The sequence below is a fragment of the Mytilus galloprovincialis genome, chromosome 1 (genome assembly GCF_965363235.1).
Source record: "Mytilus galloprovincialis chromosome 1, xbMytGall1.hap1.1, whole genome shotgun sequence".
Classification (NCBI taxonomy): Eukaryota; Metazoa; Mollusca; class Bivalvia; order Mytilida; family Mytilidae; genus Mytilus; species Mytilus galloprovincialis.
Window position 1 is genome coordinate 124,615,403 of NC_134838.1, and position 25,608 is coordinate 124,641,010.

Here is a 25,608-nt window from a genome sequence, read left to right on the forward strand (position 1 = left end):
CGTATTTTTGGTCCAAATGACCTTCTGTAGACTGCTGAACCAAGATCAGATTCACTCCCACCTAACAACTGTTGGGATCAATTTGTTAACTAGGGTCCACTCTATATGCAGGCTACAACTGGATACTTTTACCAGCATCCCTGGGTCTTCTGGGTCAAGAGAAAGGATGAGAAATCGTCAAATTGACACTTTTTGCACCTGATGACCAACTTTCGGGCAAAGTTTATAATTTGCATATTTTTGCAAATAAACGAAAATTAGACATTTTCTGATAACAATTCAGCATGGAAAGGGTTAAATTATAAGTGAAGGTATGCTTATCACAACAACTCTTCTTGTTTAACTGAGATTGGATATATGAACATTACTGCTGCCTAATTGATATTAATATATGGCTAGGATTTAAGCAGAATGGAATGAATAAATATTTCTTTTTTTCCAAAGCATCAATTGTGTAATGTCTTTCAATACTCTCCGTTATTGATTTATTGCCTTTTCAAAGATAATTTGATAGTAAAATGCATTTAAAAAGACAAATTACAGCTTTGAAAGGATTTAGGAATCCACTTCAAACCAAAGTAATTATTTTGATGTTCTCTAGAGAACTGTAACATTGTAATATATGTTCTAGACATTCCTCAGGCATACTTTCTCCACTAATTGTACAGTCTAAAAAATAAATGATCTTAAACTACAAGAAAAGATTTATTGTTTTTCTCGCTTGATATTATAAGGCACTAAAGTAAACAATATAATATTTTTTAAAACAATTCTATTCCTTAATTTACCAGTGTATTTGCTTTCATGTATTCTTTTTAAAAAATTGCTTCATTGTGTTAGATGTAGAATTTCCCTTTGTAGATTTAAGAACATCCCTAGAATGTCATGATGTTCTTTCTTGGTTCAGGAGGCCATTATTTGTCATCAGTTCAATTTTATATGTAGATAATGATTTGAACTGTTTGGCAGACTAATACCAAGTTCAGCTTGCACAGATTTATTTACACATTTTGCTACATATCTAAAATCTGAAAACTCCTTCCATGAACCACTGAATTTCCTAATGAACACATTAAGTAAATGCGCACAGTTTTGATACTACATTTCATCCAATCAATGTTGGAAAAGAGCTATTGTGCATGTGTGAGTTTCAGTATACTGCCTTTACATTTTCATGGAAATTATCTTGAAATTTTATTGTTGTAGTATGGGAGACAACTCTGACAGTCTTGTACAGACATTTTATTATTGAATAATTTCTTATCAGCAAGTACAGGCTGTTTTGTATGATATGTCAATTATTAGATTATTTCTTATATATGGAGCGTTATTAGCATAGAAATACCATAATTATAGGAAGTCAATAAACATTAATTTAAGGTTACAGATTTCTGATAAACATATGTTTTCATCCTTTTAAAATAATTTTTATACTTGTTGTTGAAAAATTCTTTTTACTGTAAGGCTGTTTTATTGAACATTTCACCTATTCTTTTTTATTAGAATAAGGAGATGTTTTCCTGTTTAGTGTGGAGCTGTATGAAAAAGCCATGAGTGCAACTGAGGCAAAATGAAGAATATTGCCAGTGGCAGATCCAGAAATTTTCATAAGTTGGGGGCCCACTAGCTGCCTAAGAGGGGGCCTGATTTCGTCACGCTTCAGTGATTCCCTATATAAGCAACCAAATTTTTTTTCTCAAAAGGGGGGCCCAGGCTCCCTGGGACACCCCTAGATCTGCCTCTGATTGCAAACTCAGATAATTGCTGCCTTCTGTAATCATATAAAAGCAAACACTTATGACTGCTTATCTCAATATGGCTCATTCTGTCTTGAAACAAAACAGTATAAGACTGTTACTATTCTACATCGTTGCTCCCTGTGTCCACTCTTATTAATTCATAAGATTGTCATAAAAGATATTTAACGAATCCTGTAAGATACGTTTAAATTTGGAATCAAATTATGTTGGGGTGAAAAAAGAAAATTAATTGATGTAAGATTCAGAGTTTTTGCCTTCAGTGGATTCAATATTGAGAGTTTAAGTATGATTACCAATGGAAAAACTATCGACCAGAGACCAACGGATGAGTATGTAAACCAGTAAAGGACACTTTTCAGGTACATTTCACAATGCTTCCAGGGATAGAACTTAAGACTTTGGCAATGGTAGCCCAAAGCTTAAATTTTGTAGCCCATATATATAGTCCTTTACAAGAAAAACAGAAATTTTAGTAGCCCACACCAAATTTTAGAGGCCATTGGCCTGTGAGCCCCTGCAAATTTCATACCATGTACTTCATATCTTCCTTGAACTTATAGAGATTGACGAAAAGTAAATCATTCATAGACATTTTCCATTTTCAGTACTAAACATCTTCTTATATCTCTCTACTTTTTGATCTCCTATGTATGGCATTAAACTAAGATTTTTCTTAACATAAGATCAAATTATATCCTTGAAAAATTATCTTTTGGGTAAAGTAGGAATGATTAGAGAAGCTAATTATGGCTTTAGATTGCTCACATGCTAATTACATGTAAATTAGATTGATTGACATTCATGTGGAAACTTTTCTGAGGAAGCTAAAATCTTAGAATGATTTCTTGCCATTTGATTTTTCAGCCCAAACATGTCATTATAAAGTTAATTGTACATTGTAGACCTGGATTAATTGACTAATCTACTAGAAGTGAGCAATGCCTTTCAGACATGATTTTAGATGATAATAGTGGTTACCAGAAAACTTCCTGGAATGTCATAGTGATTTGTGGTAAATTGGTGCTGAATATCTAGAAGGCATTGCTGGCAATGATTGTAGAACCTTTAATATTGTGTAAAATTCAGGAAGTTTAGAAACATCCTAACGCGTTAAGATCCTAAACAATAAAAGATGAAAAGTGGTGTACATTTCCTATCACAGTTCTTAGACAGAAAGTTGATTTGGCGCCACCGAAGACAGCTCCAGTTATGAAATTGTTGTGTAATTAAGGGAGTTAATCATTGTAATAGATAAGACCAAGTAAAGACGAAGTAAAGGGTGAAATTGAATTCTATGGATCAATGTTATAGAGTAGGTGGTTCTCAGAAACAATCCCCTGGAACATTATTTCTCTCACAATTCTTCCTAAGTGTAATTTACATTGTTTTTAAATGTGGAGGGAGTACTATAATTTGTTATTATAACTAATTGGTATTGATTGTATAAGAATCTTACAAAGTTTTCTTATAATTCAAGAGTCATAAGCAAGTTAAGATTATTCAAGGGGAAATTCTAGTCTAGACAAATACAGCCTAAACATTTGTAGATTTGCATATAACCAAAAAATCAGTTAAAAGGTTATAGCCATAAGTTTATTACTTTGGTAAACAATTTTCTCAGACTGTAAGGTTGAAATAAAGAACTTTTTATACTTTATTCTTATGTTTAGTTCCTAATTCTTACATATGATGAATAATTTGTTCTGAAATTAAAAGGATTGTAGTGAGATATATTGTAGGAAGTCTAATTTCCTTTTCTCTGTTAACTTTCTGTTCATTCTTTGTATGACAGAGTGTGATATTGTGCCATTATTGTTATGTACCACAATTTATTTGTAAATAAAGCAAAACATAAAGGCAAATTCTTTATAAGAGGACTTTCTGATTATAATGGTGGTAAAGGACATCCTCTAAAACATAATATTGTGCATTGATATAGTACTGGTACAGTGTACAGATTTGATCTAGTTAAATAAGCTATCATAGTACATGATTATACATGTACATGTATTTGACCTATTTTTAATTTGATCATGTCAAGTTGTACGTCACATGTGGTTTGAGGCTAAACAAAGTCAGCTGATCGACCATTGACGTAAATACAACTTTAAACAAAGTAGATTATCTTACATTGAGAACTAAAACTTATTGATCAACTTACTGTAAAAAGATATATCATTGACTAACACTTTGTTTCAAATGCATATTCACCATATAGCAATAAATTACTATCCTTGTAAAGCAGCATTACAGTATATGTCCTGTAAACTACTGTTTATGATCAATAGAGTAGCCAACTTATTTTCTCAGAAACTTTATTTCACTTTTAGTCTTTATTCTTTCATGGTGGTTTTAATTTCTCAATTTTAAATTTAATTGATATAGTTAGATAAGAACAGATTCAAGATTTACAGACACACAACAATTTATAATCGCTTAATTTTCTACTTGCAAAAGTTGCCAAAATTAGTTATGATAAACTAGAAAGTTGGCAAACCATGAAACCATGGTGTAGCTTGCTATAACCCCTATTGATAATAGACCACAGCAAAACTTAAAGGAATTTAACACCTTTGGATATGGCTATCAAGAAAAATCAAAACGAACAAAAATCTAGACTACAGTGATATTTTTGGGGTTATGGCTTAAAGTTTGACCTGAACTGAAGGTTTTGTTCCAGTAGCAATTAACATTTTAAGAAGTAATATTTACCCAAATTTGGATTGTTTTCAGAAGTTTCAGACATTGACACCTTGTGAGCTTGAAGTCTTAGAAGGGAAACCCCTTCCTTCAGAATTTCCACTTTTCTAAGTGATACCAATTTTCAAACTTCAGGCTTAGGTAGCAATACACAGTTAGGAAAAAAACTTAAAATTGACACTCATAATTTTTAAACTCACTTTCCCCCCCTTTCTAACAAATAAGGCTTAATATTTGTGTTATGCATGTTTATATTTATAAAAGAGAATCTTCCATTGATTTTTAATGGTCATAATGGTGAAATATAATCCCTTTTGGGTGTAACCATGGCAACAATCTGCATTTCATTGATACAAAATATTGCACGAAAGTCTCCAAATTTGGTCCAAAGGAAAATTTCAATCAATTACAGTGATACTTTTCCTGAAACCATAGGTTTTTATCTATCCAGTGGTCAAAAAAAAATTAAATGCATTTCTGCTCGTTTTTCCATAAAATTGAATTGAAAAGATCGAGTACAAAATCTTTGTTGATAAACACTACAATAATTTATGGACCTATGAGCGGTACAGATAGGAAAATAGGACTGTCAAACAGATAAATGGCATATAAAACATTCTAAAAACAATCTAAATGTTCATATAAACCCACTAAGAAGGCTATATTATTCTTCAATTACCTAAAAATCAATTTTATTGTACAAAAACTTTCATATTTAAAAAATTCACCATGGCCATAATGCGAAACTAAACCTCTGTGTATTGCTACCTCAAACTGTACCTTGAATCTGTAGAACCTAACAATATTTTGCCATAAATATTGGCAGAAAATTCCAGAATTTTGATACCACTGTTGAACAGCTCACCTCTTCAAGTCTGAAAAGCAATTTTCATTTTGAAGTTGTCAAAGATCAAGCTTACTATTTGAGCCAAGTGTAATTAGGTCTGAGTACACAGTTATCGTCCCTTGATTTTCGTTGTCCACAAATAAAGTCCCTAGTGTGGACAGTGTGTTACTTGCCAATCTTTTTTATACCCCCTCCAAATTTATTTCTTCATGTTTTATGCCTCAAATAGCAAGTAGGGGGATAAAATTACACTGTGAAAAAATTTGATTTATGAAGCTGTTTAAAGATTTCAAGACCCCCTGAACATAAAATTGTCCATATTTAGAGTTAGAGCCGATGAAGTTTTCTATAATTTTGATATAATTTGTCCCAAAAGTAGTACATAACACTTTAAAAAAAGAAAGCACAGGTGGGATTTTTTTTATTTCCATTTATTGTCTAAAAGAAATGCAATATGAAATAACTGTGTACACGGACCATTATTCATATAGTTTGTATATGGGACCAATATGAAGAGGGGGAGAGTTTGTTGTAGAAACTGAAGGTACAGATGATTATATGTGTAGTACAATTCAGCCGTTCCTTTTTACTAGGGTTACAGAAGGATGGTTTTCTTGGCTAAATTCTGGATTTAATATTGATGTGTTTCATTCAAAGATCATCTGATTGATAATAGTGATATTTTGATTACTCACTTGTCTCTCTATTAGTAGCACAATATCAAGTAATAGTTGAATCACCTAAAACCATATTGTTATATCTATCTGATGCCATGTAATTGAATGCCAATATTTATTGTTGTTTATTGTTACATTGTGTAATTCTTTTGATCTTTACACCTTCCTCTTGCATATGTTGTACACATGTAAATAAACATACAAGAATGACCTTTCAGAAAAAGTGTGAGAAATATTAATTACATTGATGGGGTAACTGATAGATAAAAAGTATGTCCGCTCCTGAAATCTGTATAAACAAGTAAGTACTCTGTTATTATAGTATAATTGTCAAAAGTAATGTGTGCCAATTATAAACGGTTGTATGTGTGAACCCTTGGATTGTAACAAAGCATGTTTTCAAGGACAAATATTTGTGTTGATCAGTTCAATGATGATGATTTTGAGAAACATTTTGACAACGTTTTTGAGGATAACTTCTCTGGACATAAGAGCAGGATACAGCAAATGAGAGAGAGACCTAGTAGATTTTTCTCACCATTCTCGAAGATGAGAAATGATTTTAGGAGCAAATTGTAAGCAAACATAATCAGTTTTTCTTGTAAGAGCATGTATATTTACTAGAGATGGTGTAAAACTGTTAAAAGTATTGGGTGTAATTATCACATATTGTTAATTAACCTAAAAACTGTGAATTAAAATGGGACATTTTAAGTAGATATTTGTCCTCTTTGTCAAATGAAATGATAATATCGTCTTAATATATATTTTTATTTTTTTAAGTTTTAAAGAATTGGTATGTTTATAAGAGAATGATAATAAGAGAGAACTGTTGCACACTTGTTATTTATAAATCTCCATGGTTATATAACCTTTGGGAGTTGACATAACGTGATCACATTACTGTCATAATATTTGAATGAAGAAGAAACACAAATGCTGTCTTTATGACAGTGCCAATTTTCTCTGATTTGTGTGGAAAAATTAAGGTTATTCTGTATTCATATACCGAATATATACGAATATACTTTATTTCTCATAAAACTACAATTACATAGTTATAGAGAACATACATAAATATAACAATAAGGTACAATTTTTACAAGCATGTGTGAACGATACAATGAAATTAACTTGGAGGACTGACATGAATTAAACAGTTGATTATATTTATCGATATTCGGGTTCGAGTATGTAGGTAAAAATTTCTTTCAAACATAAAAGATCCACAATTCATAATGTAATGGTACTCGTCACCAATGTCGTTTGTGTCACACAGACAGCAGATTCTGTCTTCTCTCAGTAAACCCTGCAACCTTCCAGACTCAATCGGCAAGTGGTGACTACCACATCTATATTTGCATAATGTATAAATGAATTTGTAAGGTAAAACAGAAAAATAGTTTTCCAATTGAAAAATACAATAGCATAAAGTTTTAGGTGATTTATCTCTTTGGCTAATGACTGGTTTAAAATAAGCATTGTTACAGCTTAAAATTTTAATCTTTTCTATTTATTCTGAATGTTTAATATATATACAAGAAGAATACTAACTTTATTCATAATCATAGGATATAATGTGGTTATGTTTTTACAAATTACAAGATGTCTTTGAAACCAATGCTGGAGATCCAACCTGATGTGCAAGTGATGTTGGTTTTTGACGGGGAAGGATAATACTAACAGTCTAAAAAGTAGTTGTTAGATATGGAATTAAGACATTTGACTATTGTAAACATTTATAAATTTTTTAGAAATAGAATTTTGTGGGTTTTATAAGCTAAGATATAATTATAGTTTTACGACATCTTACTAGGAACCAGCTGTGCCCCTCTTCTTGCTGACTTTTTCAATTATTAATATGAGGCTGATTTCATATAGGAAGAAAGTAAAGAAGATAGCAATATCCTCTAAATTTGCTTTCAAATATTAAGATGATGTTCTCTCTCAAAATAACACAAAATTTGCTCTCACCCCATACAGATTTACTGACCCCATATATCGTTTTAGGTCACCAGCACACACTGTTACTTATAGTGTATTCTATCATTCCTATGTTTTTGTCATGTAGCTATTGTTTCATATCATTTAGGAGTTTCCATGAAAATAGCCAAAATTAGTTACCACTCAGATTTATACTTTAACTATATAAAAGCATGTTTTTAAATCACACCAATAAAAGTAAATGTTTTTAAGGTTGACAGGAAGACATATAATTTGATTGGGAACTGCATTCAGCCAAAGAGAAACTCGCCTGTTCTGTTATGATCCAATTTACTATACCCATTTGTATCTAAATAGTTATTTAGAAACATCTCTTTTATTACTAGGATTCAATAAAACTTCTCCAAACGAACATTAATAAGACCTGCAGTTTCTGATATGACTTCATCAGATGCATAGAATAACTGCACAAATACAAGGAAATTAATTCCATATACGTCCCACGTCAGAGTGGGAATTTTTATGATGCCATTTTACCACATCTAAATTGGAAAATATTAGTATGTTTACATAATTGTATTCTGCAGGGGCTGGATGGAATTAGTTTATAATGTTCTTTATTTGAACAAATTGTTGTTGATGTTTTGATAATTATTTGCCAAACTTGAAAAGATAATGAAGAAGATGAATGTCCAATTTGTGAAGGTTGGAGCATGTACCTTCTTGCAAAAATATGTTCTATCCCATTTGAAACATTAATTTATCTGTAAATGAATCTCTTTCAGTAAACTAACCAACAGATGAAATATTGATATATTGTTAACAATAGATAGAATTAGAGATGGTAGAAATAAGAAGAAATCAATCATTCAGAAAAAGGATTATCTGATCTCTCTATAAATCTCTTGATTTACATCAAATTTTAATGAACTAATTGGCATCTCTCCATAATGAAGGATTCAGTCAACTTTTGTGTGTCCAGTATCATATTGATTTTTATTCAACTAAACAAAGCTGAAAAGGATACCACTTTTAATTAAGTAATCAAATTACTGTACTTCAGAAATAATAGAGATGTTTTTATTAATTCTAAAAGAAGAATGAGACAGTATCAGGTTTGCAAAAGAGAGTTAAAAGATATCAGAGGGACATTCATACCCATAAGTCGAAAAAGAACCTGACAATGCCATTAGTGGCTTAAAAAAAACAAACAAACAGACAAACAATAGTACACGAAACTCAACATAGTAAACCAAAGACAGAGCAACATAAACCTCACAACTATATCTTTTCAAGTTGACTTTTCACTAATTAATCACTGCAAATTGTGTATTGGAGGAGGAATTATGTTATAGTGTTTACATATTTCACTATCGGTTTCAAATAAGACTATGCTATATCGGATTTGCTCATTGTTGAAGGTGGTATGGTGACCCATAGTTGTTATTTTCAGTGAGATTGGGTCTCTTTTGAGAGTTGTCTCATTGGCAATCATACTGCTTCTTTTTTTATATTTATTAATGTACAGAATTTTAATAACTAGAAAATCAACATGGTATACCAATCATTTATTTAGTAAGACTGCTGACTAAGATTAAACTCAAAAACCTTAACATTGTGATGGTTAAGAGACATCTACCAGACTGATATGCACTACCTATGACTTGTTTACATTAAACAATATACCAAACAATGCCCTGCTATTTATAGTTATTGAGAAATTGCACTAATTACAAAATCTCAACATCTCAACATTCCATTAAGATTTAGTCTTTCAATCATTCAGCTTTATCCAGTGCTCGAATACAAAATCTAGTATTTTAATTGGTTGGTTTGTGAGTGTGAGTGTGATAATTGTACTCAACATTCTTATGGCTGTAAGCCAAGATGTCCCTCTAAAACATCCATCATTCTTGGGTTCACATATTGCTTTTCTTTAATTAAAGAAAGCCACTAGTTTTGTAATTTAATTTGGGCATTGATTTCAGCAAAGATAACTTGGCAATGCTTTCATGATTTTAAACAAATACAATATGTGGAAAGCTTTAAATGGTTGCCAGTTGAAGTGAAGTAAGGAATATTTAATAAACCAATCAAATTCTAATTTTCAGTTGCATTTTGTTAATAAAAATTTGAACAGTGCTACTAACTTTGTCAAATTTAAGGGTAATCCTCATTAGCCCCTGTGAAAAAAACGTATGTTGATTACACAGAAATAAATCATCATACAGTATTGCTGTGAACTATTAGATTGCTATACTGTAAACTAGAGACAGAAGAAACCAAAGGGATATATTCAAACTCTATTTTAAGTTGAACGGAGAATGCCAATGATGGCAAGAAAGGAAACACAAATAATTGTTATTGATATTGAATGCTGTAAAAAGTAATTAAGTATGGGGTTGCAGTTGATTGAATGTATTAATTCATATTTCGGTCGATTTATTATATCAAACAATAATCGAAAATTACTGAAATATGTTTCTTCAATACCTTCACAATAATTTGACTGTCTCTAACTGTCTTTGTAAGGTAAACAATCATTTACATGTATGGTTACGTAACTCTTACATAAGTAGAAGTTGTGTAAGACCAATGAGTTAACTAATCCATTAGAGTCCACTTAAATACTGGATGTTAGCAGTACTTTAAACACTAGATCATGATAATTTCTGGGTAATTTGCAGTTCTCAATTATATGCAAATCTCTACGGAATAAACAAAACTGTAATAAACACTGGAATTATGGAAAACATCCAATCTTTGTTTAAGTATTGCTAAGAAGTAAACAGAATAAAGTGTTAAGGCCTATAACAATACAAATTAGTTTGTTAAGTTACAATTAAATAATTTCATATTTTGTTTCATACTTAAAGAATTTTAAAATCTAGTAGATGTTGATATTTCATATCATTTTGGTGTCTGTAAAATCATAGTTACTCCATTCACAGTCTATCTTCTTTTCATACTGAGCTGAATTCAACCTCTGCTAGTAAAACAATTGGAGGGAATTTTGAAAAATAAGGAATATTTAGGTGTTTTACTCACTCTGCCAAACATACATTTGTAGTATCTGACATAAAAAGGTGTTTTATAATGCTGGCCAAATATATCTAGTTGTTTATATTGGCAGAAGTAGAATTTGGAAATCTTTACATAGGGTTGAATCATAGATGTAATACATGGGTATTACATCTATGGTTGAATGTAACGGTCAAAAACCTGTTTTATATTGCAGTGATTTTAGTGTTATGAGATCTTTAAACAGGGCATTAGGGTTGAATGTTAATAAAATACATGTTTTATTTTGGAGTGGTAATATTTGGTCCTCCTTGTACAAGGCAAGGATTTATGACGAAGAATACATGTAGATTTTTATAGTTACCATTAAAGTGATACCATTGGAGAGATGACTGATAACATCTTGGAAATACATGTACCATATGAATGTGCTATATAATGTACAGGTTAATGTAAAATGAAACTACTTTTTGTTTTGAATGAATCAATGAAGGTCAGAGTAACAGTAGGGGTAGTTTATGAAGGTCAGAGTAACAGTAGGGATAGTTTATGAAGGTCAGAGTAACAGTAGGGGTAGTTTAGGAAGGTCAGAGTAACAGTAGGGGTAGTTTATGAAGGTCAGAGTAACAGTAGGGGTAGTTTATGAAGGTCAGAGTAACAGTAGGGGTAGTTTATGAAGGTCAGAGTAACAGTAGGGGTAGTTTATGAAGGTCAGAGTAACAGTAGGGATAGTTTATGAAGGTCAGAGTAACAGTAGGGGTAGTTTATGAAGGTCAGAGTAACAGTAGGGGTAGTTTATGAAGGTCAGAGTAACAGTAGGGATAGTTTATGAAGGTCAGAGTAACAGTAGGGGTAGTTTATGAAGGTCAGAGTAACAGTAGGGATAGTTTAATTTTCAAGTCTTTAGTTGTAAATGAAATCTGTCATCCTGGGAAAGAGTCTATCAAGTGAATGGATTTTAATTGATGATAGATAAGTCTGGACTTAATCATCTGAGAGAAATAATATTACTGTTCCGATTATAAAACTGTACCATTACTATTATCAAAGCCATTATATGAATATAGCTTCTATTTATATTATCATGTATGGCCACACATCTTAGAATAGTGTTTGTTTCTTTCGTTATTTTTGCTAACAAGAGAAAAACTTCTTTTCTTTTGAAACCCAAGTTGAATTCTCTGTAGTATAAGCAGGATTAGATTTCCCTCATTTTTGTTGCTATTCAGGCAGCAATTTCAGTGTAATTAATTAACCTTGCTAAGAATATGGCTTCATGTCTCAAATAAAATCTTTTATCAAAGGTCAATTCTGTTATTGACAGACCATTAATAGATTGAGATGACTGGGTATTAAGTCATTCCTCATCATTATTGGCTATCATGTGTAAAATTCAAGGATATAATAAATGAGAAGATGATCTATATTTGTTTTGAAATATATGTTTATTAAGAGATAATTAGAGAACTGCTAAAACAGATATTAGTTGATGTGGGTAAGAATAGGCAATAACATATTCTAAACTTCAAGGTCAATATATATTGTAAATTTCAAGGTCAATATATAAAGGCAATAATATATTCTAAACTTCAAGGTCAATATATAAAGGCAATAATATATTCTAAACTTCAAGGTCAATATATAAAGGCAATAATATATTCTAAACTTCAAGGTCAATATATAAAGGCGATAATAAATTTTATTCCACTGCATATTGATTTTGATAGCTAAATTAATATTTGATTGGTTGGAACTATCACACGTGATGTTGAGCAAAACTTCATATTCCCCTCTGAGTATCATATACCCCTCTGAGTATCATATTCCTCTCTGAATGTAGGGATTGCCTTGTGCGACCTGTGGATTATTTTAAAAATTATTTCAAATATAAAAACAATCAGGAAAGAATAAATAAATAATTAATTTTAAATTGGTACTGATTAATAGCATTGTCTATGTTGTGTAGAGTTATAAAACAAAGAAAACAATTATGTAAATTTTATATTCAGAAGTTAAAAAAAAGGTAAAGGCAGTGGAATAAAACATTCATTTCCTTCGGCTTTGTGAAATATAAAGATTTGTTCTTCCTCGTAAAGTGATATTTCCCTCAGGCGATGCCCTCGTGAAATATGATTTTTCTTGGGTAAACAAATCTTCATATTTCCCTCTGGCACGGAAATAAATGTATAGTAAACTTAAAGGTCTATATATAAGGCAATAATATATATCGTAAACTTCAAGGTCAATATATAAAGGCAATAATCAATATATAAAGGCAATAATATATCGTAAACTTCAAGGTCAATATATAAAGGCAATAATATATTGTAAACTTCAAGGTCAATATATATACTGTTTAGATCTTTTCAGACATTACAGTTATCTTAAGATTAATTGGTGATACTTGCTACTGGTACAAGGAGATGAAAACTAAAAAATGGGTTGAACTATGATTAATAATATCATTTGCTAAACTTTTCGACTTGTATACAAACAACTTTGCATGTTGGAAATGATACACGCAAAGGAACATTTCTGATTATACCACATCAATCTATTCCATGTTAAATTCAGTAGAATTATGTATTATAAAAAGACATGTCTTTTTCATCAGCAGAAACAAACTTTCTTTGGTTTGAATTTCAAAAGTAAGAGTAAAATCAATAGAATACTGACACATTGTTAGATTACGTTATATGATATGTGAAGAAACAATTGTAGATGAGTCTGGACTGTAGGGATTAGACATTAGCTTGATGTAGTTATTAGGCAGTCTCTCAGGCAATACTATCAGGAAGATGATACAGATATAATGTTGTGGCAAAGACAATATTTAACAAACAGGGACATGTTTCACTTGTTACCATTGATTACTTAAGCTTGACACAACAATGCCTTATAGATAATTACAGCTTTCCATTCTATCACACTATTTCTCTTTAGCAATAAAATTGAGAATGGAAATGGGGAATGTGCCAAAGAGACAACAACCCGACCATAGAAAAAAACAACAGCAGAAGGTCACCAACAGGTCTTCAATGTAGCGAGAAATTCCCGCACCCGGAGGCGTCCTTCAACTGGCCCCTAAACAAATATATACTAGTTCAGTGATAATGAACGCCATACTAATTTCCAAATTGTACACAAGAAACTAAAATAATACAAGACTAACAAAGGCCAGAGGCTCCTGACTTGGGACAGGCGCAAAAATGCGGCGGGGTTAAACATGTTTGTAAGATCTCAACCCTCCCCCTATACCTCTAGCCAATGTAGAAAAGTAAACGCATAACAATACGCACATTAAAATTCAGTTCAAGAGAAGTCCGAGTCTGATGTCAGAAGTTGTAACCAAAGAAAATAAACAAAATGACAATAATACATAAATAACAACAGACTACTAGCAGTTAACTGACATGCCAGCTCCAGACTTCAATTAAACTGACTGAAAGATTATGATTTCATCATATGAACATCAGGCACAATCCTTCCCGTTATAGGGGTTTAGTATCATACCATCATAACATATATGAGAAGAACATAACCCATGTCATGCCAACAACTGGCCAACAACTGGTTTTTGAATAAATGTGCAAAGACCCTATAAGTGAATCAATATTAACGCCAAAATATGCAATCTTTTATGACCTGACAACAGTATCGTAACTATGATTATATCAGTGCCAAGTTTTGCAGTTTTATGTCAATGTTGACTATCATAATGGATTCTTTCTTTTCTGTGAATTTAACTATCATAAAATTGATAGTTGAAGGGCAAAACATTTTACCTCGAATGGACTTAAAATAATGTGTACAATTAACACGTGAATGGTATACTTTGGTAATACTGTTAAATCAAAATGTTTATTAAAAAAATTGGTTGATTATATAGGGAATCACTGAAGAATGACTGGAGCAGACCCCCTCTTAAATAATCAGTCTCGCAGGGCCCTCTCTTATGAAAATTTCTGGATCTGCCACTCGACATGTAAACAGTTTAAGCAAACTTATTATAAGGTGGTTGTATTCCTGCTATTTTTCCCAAAATAATTAAAATCTGTTAAATATATATAATGGCTGTTAAATCAAAATGTTTATTAAAAAAATTGGTTGATTATATAGGGAATCACTGAAGCATGACTGGAGCAGACCCCTTCTTAAATAATCAGTCTCACAGGGCCCTCTCTTATGAAAATTTCTGGATCTGCCACTCGACATGTAAACAGTTTAAGCAAACTTATTATAAGGTGGTTGTATTCCTGCTATTTTTGTCACACAGGGATAACTATTTATTTGTCATATTCAATAATTACTTGATGGTTGAAACATTTAATCATTTTGAGATATTATTAGTTATATTGATATAACTCTACGTCCTCACACATGGGAAATTATTGTTATGCATCTAACAGGTTCAATTTAATGCATGTACTTTTACTTTCTTTCACATTGTAAAATAATCATTCAATTTAATAAGATTTAAATTGGAAGAAAATTTGTGTTTTTTGTGATGAGTTGTATTGTAGAATGTTTGTGTCAATCTGATTGGTAATTGTCAGTTACAACACTCCCCTTCTTCACAGTGTTGCCCTATTTACACTTGAATCTGTCCATGTTAGTTTATTGATACTGTAACTTAACCTATATTCTGTAAATGGTATACAAACATGCCTTGACATACTCCTTATTGGAAGATCAGCTTTTATTTCTTGACACTTTTAACAGTTTTTAAGATAAAGAAATTTGAAGTCCAACTGATTTATGCAGTATGTTGGTTTTTAATTTAAGAGCAGTTGGTAAAGTTTTGTTGTCATTTTTTTTCACTTGCTAAAATAATAAACAGGTTGGTTGATTGAAATCAGATAAATGATAATAAGTTTAGCACAAAAATACCCTACTTAGTACTATTCCAAGAGGTTGGATATTTTATCAATTTTAAAATCTCTGTTGACTAATATGTCATAGATTAATTTGCTATCATGAGATTTTTAATTTCATGTTTTCTGCTGAATGAGTTTGTTAGGAACTACTTGTGATAGATCAGTGACATTTTCTATAAAGTGGCATCACTATCAGCTCATCTCAGTTTGATGGTAATTTTTATACGCCCGTCAACGGGACTTATTATGGTTTACAAATGTCCGGTGTCCGTCCGTCTGTCTGTCACTCCGTCTGTCTGTAACTCTGTCTGTCTGTCTGTCTGTCTGTCTGTCTGTCTGTCTGTCTGTCTGTCTGTCTGTCTGTCTGTCTGTCTGTCTGTCTGTCTGTCTGTCTGTCTGTCTGTCTGTCTGTCTGTCTGTCTGTCTGTCTGTCTGTCTGTCTGTCTGTCTGTCTGTCTGTCTGTCTGTCTGTCTGTCTGTCTGTCTGTCTGTCTGTCTGTCTGTCTGTCTGTCTGTCTGTCTGTCTGTCTGTCTGTCTGTCTGTCTGTCTGTCTGTCTGTCTGTCTGTCTGTCTGTCTGTCTGTCTGTCTGTCGGTCGGTCGGTCGGTCGGTCGGTCGGTCGGTCGGTCGGTCGGTCGGTCGTAAACATGTCGCACTGTAACTTGAGAACGACTTATCCAAATTTCATGAAACTTCATATAGTTGTTTCCTATGATGGTCAAATGATCTATACTTTTTGGTGTAAATAAGATTAAAACTTTTTGAGTTACGGCATTTTGTTACTAAAACAGGAGTGTGTTTTTATACGCCTGTCAAAAATTTGACGGGACGTATTATTTTATACAAATCTCCGGTGTCCGTCCGTCTGTCCGTCCATCCGTCTGTCCGTCTGTCCGGTGTAAACATGTTGCACCGTAACTAGAGAACGACTTATCCAAATTTCATGAAACTTATTATAGTTGTTTCTTATGATGGTCAAATGGATCCGTATACTTTTTGGTGAAAATAAGATTAAAACTTTTTGAGTATCGGCACTTTCTAACTAAAACAGGGGGGTGTTTTTTTTACATGTCGCACCGTATATATCAAAAACGATTTTTGATTATTGCTTAAAACTTTACACAATTCTTAGTTATATTAATCTTAAGATCTGTATACTTTTTGGTGATGATTCAAAATTTCATTTTTAAGTTATTGAGTATTTTGTAAAAAAGGGGAGGGGGTTTTTACATGTCGCGCCATATCTTAAAAACGATTTATGATTATTGCTTAAAACTTTACACACTTCTTTTTTATATTAATCTAAACATCTGTATACTTTTTGGTGATGATTCAAAATTTTATTTTTCAGTTATTTAGTATTTTGTAAAAAAGGGGGAGGGTTTTTTTACATGTCGCGCTGTATCTCAAAAACAATTAATGATTATTGCTTTAAACTTTACACACTTTTTTATTATATTAATCTAAAGATCTGTATACTTTTTGGTTTTGATTCAAAATTTTATTTTAGTGATATTTATTTCTTTGTAAAAAAAAAAAAAACAAGGGTGGGGGGAGGGGTGTTTCACATGTCCCACAGTGTCTCAAGACCAATATATGGTTATTTCTTAAAACTTTCTCAGAAACTATTTTTGATTATTGCATAAAAGTTCCACACAAGACGTCGGGCGTATCATGCGCTCATGGCGCAGCTGTTTATTAAGTGTTGTCCTCAGATTTTCATGGTTCACTTTGAATTGTTATGCAATGTTATTGTTCATCAGATTGTCTTTTTCTGAATTTTGTGTTGACAGGTAAGACACATCTCTGTGTCAACATTTTACTACTTGGAGTGTCTACACTTTCACTTCAGTTATTGTATGATTGGAAATATTGAACCTGTCACTTACCAAAAAAAAGGGGATGTCATTCAAATTTGAACCATGAATGTAATGAAATCATAAACATTCAAAGTGAAATTAAGCACTTATAAAATGTCATTATTTGTAACTACTATTTTGTAATGAACAATAATAAGAATAAAAGTTGTAATCTTGAAAGGAATTGCTACCATCAACCATGGTTGTTAAAATCTGCACTGAGCCACACTGACAATAATTACTTGCTTTAATCTGATCACTGTCCAGCTATAAAGGGGAATTGTTTGAGATGTCATTAAATGTAATGTCCTGAAATGTGATTGGATATACTGCATTTACCATGCTAAGATAAGATCAAATTACTGAAAGACCCCTCTTAAATTATAGAAATATATCCTTTTGGATTAGACATAATATCTAACATCCTCTTGGGTGTACCTACTACTTATATGTCAGGGAATACTGTTATAGTTATAATTATTGACAGACCTTGATGCTGGCACTGGACAGTATAAATCTTAGCTGAGAATTGACAAGTTAATCAGTATACCTCTATAATGTTCTGTCCTCTGTGTTTACATCTAATCTTGTACCTTATAATATATGTTATGAAAGTTATCCTTTATCTGTATAATGTCATATATAAGTAAAAAGTTTTCAATGTTCAGTAATGCATTATATTGATCTTGGATAAAACCTGATCCATTTTCATCCCTGTGTATTAAAAACCATTACTATAGACGTGCTTTTTATTACTCATTTTTAATTTTATGTGTTTTAGATAAGAAAAAATATGTAGTTATGATTTAATAGACTTGCAGCTGATTATTTGAAGATTGTACATATAAGTTATCTAAACATTTTCATTTCTTACGTCTTTGGGACATTCTTGTTATATTTTGATATGTTTGTATGATCTCAAGTATTTCGAATATTTGGTTATATTTAGGAATTTTGTTTCTGGTGAATGCATGTAATTAAAAGTTATAAGATTTTTTCTTGAGATGATAATTTTGATAATAACTGCCTTGTCTATGAGATGAATTATCCTAGGTTTCTACTCCTCATTTGGTTTACTGACTCCATGGATAGCATGTTGATTAGGTGACAAGGCAGAGGACTATAGGGAATAATTTTGCATTGAAAATTCTTTGCAGAAATGCTTTATAATATTATAAAGTTCTTTTCTATAATGGAATCAATGTCTAAGATTTTTGACTATGAGTGGTATTGCCAGACATATAATATATTTAATGACAGTAAATGAAATATATTATGCAAACCTATTGTAATGTTACAAAAACCAACATTTTACTTGGTCAATTGACCAATTTACTATGGAGCCAAATTCAAAATGATACCAACTGACCAGCAACTCAACCATGTATGAATTAACAATTTGTATGAAATAATGAAAGTTTGTACCCACCCATAAGGCCATTGTATTTACTAAAAACATTTAATGATTTCATGGCCTTGAAGAAGATCTACATTTATCAGTAGATTATTATTTTATAATTTAAATTCAACCCATCTTTTGAAGCAGGCTGCCCTTGAATTTAATCCAGCGTTTTAATTTGAAATCTATATCCATTCATCTTGTCTATTACTTCTAGATTTCTCCATCTCATCCACAGACAACATATGATATGCAGTCTACTGTATTGTGAACTCACAAATTATTGAGTGCATTTATTATTACCATTTTGTCATTTTAGACTAAAATGTGATTTAAAGAAAAATCCTGTTTAATTCATATAAAAAAATCAAAATGGGAGTTTTTACGTATCTAACACTGTCGTATTTTTCACAATAATAAATCATCTCAATAATTTCTGAATTTATAGTATATATCCTCTAGACATTTGTACCTGGTTTCATAAATGTTTTTCTTAATTTAAACCAACAAAAAATTCGGTGAATTCAAATGTGTATTAATCATGGACAAACCTTGACTTTTGTTTTAGAAATGTCATAGTGAATAGAAATACTTAGAATATGTGAGTAAATGTCACAAAGTTGCATGTCCTTAAGTCAGTTGTACAACAAAACTTTTGCAGTACTCTCTTAGAAATCTGCTTTCTATCATAGCAGATAGAGTTCCATAGAAATATGTAGTCTCTAGGAAATCTGATTTCTATCATAGCAGATAGAGTTCCATAGAAATATGTAGTCTCTAGGAAATCTGCCTCTTTCATAGCAGATAGAGTTCCATAGAAATATGATTATTATCCATAATGTGACAATAATTTAGTTACATTTGAATTTAATCTGTGCAGTATAGATTTAAAGTGTTAAGATGAGATAAAGAAGCTATTGAAGAGGTGTAGAGATTTGAACGATTGTTTAAACTCCTTGTATAGAATTGGCTATTTCCTCTCGTTATTATTTATTCATTATTATTTATAACATTATCAATAGTTTCCTTTAACATCCTTCCCTACTTATCAGTATTGGATATTAATTGATTAGATAGACATTTACCCATGAGACAGTCCCCTTAAGAACTACTGTAATGACGTACATTGTCAAATTTATCTCTATAGAGTTGCTCATGTGGAAAACCATTCGAAAACGTTCATTTTCATGGGATAAAATTTTTTACCTTTATCAGGAAAAATTAAATAACTGTGTTAAAAGGTAGAATTTGTGATTTAACTGATCGTAATTGTCAACCTTATTAACTTGCTAGTTTAGGCCGTTTTATGATTGAAACCAAGAAGTTAACAACATTGGAACCTATAATCGGCAATCCCATAACCAAGAGAATTTAGTTCATTCGTAAAAAGTTTTATGTTCCAAATTAAAGGAAATGATTAGAATGGAGGTCGCTAAGAAAATTGAAATCTTACAGCGCTAGAGAAATTAAAAGTGTTATAAGGAAGTTTGTAATTTGTATTAGATTGAAATTACAGGGAGGTTTTAGCATACTGACTCAGTGGAGGTTTTTTCATGGAAACTTTTATGTTTCATCAATAGACATAATTGCTGCACAGAAGGAAATGATTCTCTGATTTAATTAACCTGTCAGAAACTCGTTAGGAGCTCATTAAGGTGTAATTGTCTGCAAACGAAAGGGCTGCTAATTAATTTGGCATTTTATTAATATTTTAGATAGGGATTACGGAAGGCTAAGAAAATTTAAATAAGAATGTATATAATGTGAGAAGGAAACTGAGCCATGATTGACGTAAATTCTTGTGAGATAGTTACAGTATGTGATTAGCTTTTTCCGATACTGTAATGTGATATCCTGACATGGTACATCGGACAAGGCATTGTTTACAGAATCATATTATTGCAGAAAATCAAATATTTGTGAAATCTAGGATATTTTCAAAGTGTTCGGGATACATTCATATTTAATCAATCAATAAAAAATATTGCTATAATGATATTCAAAATAAACATATAAATGTCACATGTGATAGGAAAGTTAAGCCTAATGTGTCCTAGTTAAACGGTATTATAATGCAATATACACATTTTTATTGAAAAAAAAAAGAAACACCGAAAAAAGTTGGATGAAATAGTTTCGTGTGTGATTTATCACTACAGCTGTTGATAAATATTTGAGGTTCGAAGGACGTTGTGTGACACTGTCAATATTTACTTTTGAATGATCTGTAGTAATTGTTAAATCAATCCTAACTGTTTATAAACAAGGTGTTAAGTGGAAAGTAATTCTTGTAGAGTACATATACTGTAATATTACACTTAACCTCAGTAATACCTTAGTGTATATTTGTTTTGGAATAATTAATACCGTTTCAGGGATTAACATTTTTCGTGACATGTATAAGTTCTGTGATTTCTTCAGACTAACGATTGGAATATCTTGACATAAATTTATTGCATAATTTATTTTCCAAACATATAGATATTTAAAATATTCATGATCGATTTAAATTTTTGTCAACATTTTTGTTTTGACTATAAACATACTGACCCACAGAGTTTTACAGAGTGGACAAAGAATGTCTGATGAAGTGGAATGATTAATAGATCTGTGGACAATTCGATTCAACGTTTAAGGAAGCATCCAGCAGATTTAATCCATCTCATTGCTAGAGAAAATATTAATAGGAAAATTATATTTTACAATTCAAACCTATAAAATCTGTGTGTTATGATAGATAAGCCTTCTAATATGATGTAGGATTGAATTCAATGAGATTTTCATTTTTGCAATTCCATAATAAAAAGCCATGTTGACTGTCCCGACAATACAAGAACCTAAGAGAAGACATTCTTGGATATGGTAAGTCAAGAAATATTCTTATTTCATTCAAAAAAATTGTAGAAATAAATATTAAGAACGTTTTGAAAAAATCAGTTAAATTATTTTTTTTTCCAAATGGAAATAAACATGAAAAGTTGTAAAATATAATTGATAAGACTTTTAATGCCATTTGATTCGAAATGAATTTTTCAACCGCAAAAGACAATTGAAGTAGGAAGTTAAAAAATTATGACCATTTGATGAAAAGGAGCAAAAGAAAAATATTAAAGAGCGCTTTAAAGGTAAAAACGTAAAAACATTGTAAAAAATGATTGAAAATCCCCATGAAACCGACTACACATATTCTTGATGTCTACATGTTGCCCAGTGGGTCCTGATTCTTTGACAAAAGTGCCAAAGGTTAATTTATAACAGGTTAACAAAGATGAATAACCTTGTTGTATTGCTTTATAACAGGTTAACAAAGATGAATAACCTAGTTGTATTGCTTTATCTGATATAATAATTACTGTTTTCTCCCTACTCCAGATAAGGAAGGGTATATAACATAGGCCATTCATCCTTTATTTCCTCAGTTTGTGGATATGTTATTATTGTTTAATTTTCTTGCTTATTCAGCTCTTTACAGTTTGTGATAGCGAGCTATTTCCATCCAATAACTTCTCTAGGTTATATTTTGATTTTCCCAGTACTTTATTCTGCCCATTTTCTTTTTTCTTAAGGGTTTGTGTTCAGTCTAGATTTGAAAATTGGTTGAGTTTTAAAAACATTAGTAGAGATTGTCAAGACTTTATTATAAATGCATTTCCTGATTATACATGAAATATTTGTAACTGGACATTAAGGAGGTGAACAATCTAAAGCAAAAGGCATACATTAAACCTTTTGGTATCATAAGCTATGATCTATGGGTTCTCTGTTAACAGTATAACCTAATATATGATAAATTATAACAATTGATTATTATTTTACTAAGAAATTAAACTGAATGTTAAAGTTTTGGAGGGATTCATAGAAAACAATTTGTTGGTTATATTGTAAAGATTTTTTTTCATCAGAATATTCTCTTAATAAATCCTTTTTTGTGCTGGAAAAGTAAACAGGATCAATAAATCAATCATCTAAATCTGTACCAGAATGGTTAATTTTGTACTTTGAGTTTGATGGAGTTGTTGTATTTTAATTGTATGCTTTTAAAGTGTCACATTATTAACATGAATAGTTAAGATGCATTAAGATTCAGGCATCTGAATACTAACTGGATGTTCAGATTGTTAATGTTCATGTCTAATCCCCTTTTTATGGACACCAGTTAATGTTGGCTGAACCTGTCACCAGTCTCTTACTAGGGCGGTGTGTTACTCAACATTCATAATATTTCTGTGCAATTGTATGTGGACTTTAGTTTGTCTTTTTACTTTTTTGCATTTGACCTTTTGTTTGTTACAAACTTGTATTTATTAGTTTTTTCTTTCCCCCTTGATTATTAATAATTTGACTGGATTTTTTTGGGACAATTTTTAACCTTAGAAAAAGACTTTTTGTTTTAAAAGAAAATAGTTAAGTTAAGCACTTAAAAATTAAATGACAGGCTGTTTTTGTCATTCCTTTAAATTAACAATTTATGTTGTCTGTCAAATTTGATTATGTGTGGGGAAAATCAGCAAGAACTAAAGTTGATTGCTACCTTTAGACATGTTATCCTTTTTACATCGCGATGACCTTGAGGTCATTTCGGTGTATTGCTATCGCCTTAATTTCCATTATGTAAATTAGTTTTGGGTTTGTAACTGATCTATAAACATGACAAATATGCGCACATAAACGAGTGCAAAATAACATTCCTTATCTTTTGATATAAATACAGCTCTTCAATGAATACTGATAAAAATATTTTTGTTTACAACATAAAATAATATGAAAATGTTTTGTAGTTAGACATATATATATATAAGTAAAAAATCATTGATAATATCAACGCACACGTACCGAAAAATTGTGTTAAAGCATGTGGAAGAATATCTCAAAGAAAGTCTTGCGACAATACCGGCAAGGACCGTTAACTATGTAATTGTTTTGCCTACCCGTATTCAATCTTTTAGAAAAATTGAATTTTTACAGAAAAGTGTCAACCATGCACTTGCATTGCACTTTCATTAGAATAGTAGAATAGAATGAAATACAAATGGATTGAAATCATATATACATGTAACTGTTATTTTAATATAATATATAACAACAAATCAGTGTACTGATTTTGTACTGATTTGTATCACTACAATATAATAGTTATTACGGTGAAGTTGAATTTCCTGTCATTTATCATCCATGCACAAGCTTGTCTCAGAAAAAAATATATCTCTGTACATTAACCTCAGTTTCAGGTAAAGAGATATGTGATTTTTTTTCTGAGACAAGTGCTTTTGACCATCCACAAGGACTTGTAGTCATCCAATGTTCAGTACTTCAGTACTTTGATTATGTTTGTTAACTATGTACGTGTGATGCATTATGCCTTCATTTGAAATTGTCAACTAATACATGCATATAGGCTCAAGTTGTACAAAACATTACAAACTGACTTAGAAACAATAAAATATGAAAATTAATACCATCTACGTATGATGCAGTCAGTTCTTCATTATAATATGTTATTGTATATTTTGAAAACATATTTACAAATTTTATTCATTGTTAAGTATTTAAAGCAGGTATTTTTTTCTCAAATTATATTTGTAGTTTACCTGTGATGTACACTTCAAGGACACATTTTTTCTACTGACAATATATCTGTTCAAGATACAAATAAGAATTTTTATTTTGTAACTTTTCGTCAGGTGTGGAGATCATTTATCTTTCAGACCCACCTTCATGAAAAGCTTGTTTCGGCCAGATTGCAATCTAATTCTTAGCAAAAATTAAAAGTTTGAAAGTTTGAAAATGATGAACCAAAAGAACCTAGATTTACGTTAATGGGCTCTCTTTTGAAATGAGAATTGGGAGACATTATCAATGGAACAGAAATCTACTTCGAGATGTCCCTTATTAATGTAACTGACAGGGATTGGTTTTGATACCCGCCTTGATATTTTCTTCTGTAAATACATAATGCTTACTGATAAATGAAAGGAAAACCTGTTCTTGTAAAGTAGAAATTGACTGTGGTCTCCAGCTGACTGAATTGGTGGTCCTAAATAGCTGAATGAAATCTATGGTTAATTTTTGTGTTGGTCCTTAGCTGACTGAATGCTATGGTAGATTTCTCTTGTTGTCTCCAGCTGGCTGAATGCTTTTGTTTATTTCTAATGTGGTCCTAAGCTTTGAATGCTCTGGTTGATTTCTAATGTAGTCTCTATCTATGAATGCTATGGTTGATTTCTAATGGGTCCCAAGCTTACTGATATATATGTTTCTTTTGTGGACTCCAGCTAACTGGTATGTCTATTTCTATTGTGGACCCCAGCTAACTGATCTGTTAATTTCTATTGTGGACCCCAGCTAACTGGTATGTTTATTACGATTGTGGACCCCATCGAACTGATATGTTTGTTTCTGTTGTGGACCCAAGCTAACTGATATGTTTATTTCTATTGTATATCCTAGCTAACTGGTATGTTTATTTCTATTGTGGACCCCAGCTTACTGATATGTTTGTTTCTGTTGTGGACCCAAGCTAACTG

General features: G+C 31.3%; 1 protein-coding gene across 6 annotated transcripts in view; it reads left to right on the forward strand.

Moving 5' to 3' along the window:
• LOC143057396 (3',5'-cyclic-AMP phosphodiesterase 4C-like) overlaps positions 1-25,608 on the forward strand; it is a 307,472-nt gene that overhangs the window by 119,397 nt on the left and 162,467 nt on the right. Inside the window, exon 1 of one of the 6 annotated variants that reach the window (XM_076230777.1) lies at positions 6,242-6,285. The exons of 3 other annotated variants lie outside the window; for them this stretch is intronic. In XM_076230777.1, coding sequence (XP_076086892.1) covers positions 6,257-6,285 — 29 coding nt within the window. In that variant the 5' untranslated portion in view covers positions 6,242-6,256. Of the gene's footprint in view, positions 1-6,241; positions 6,286-6,518; positions 6,560-21,085; positions 21,947-25,608 lie in introns of those variants that run through there. 2 more of the 6 variants (XM_076230743.1, XM_076230763.1) reach the window with 2 other exon arrangements.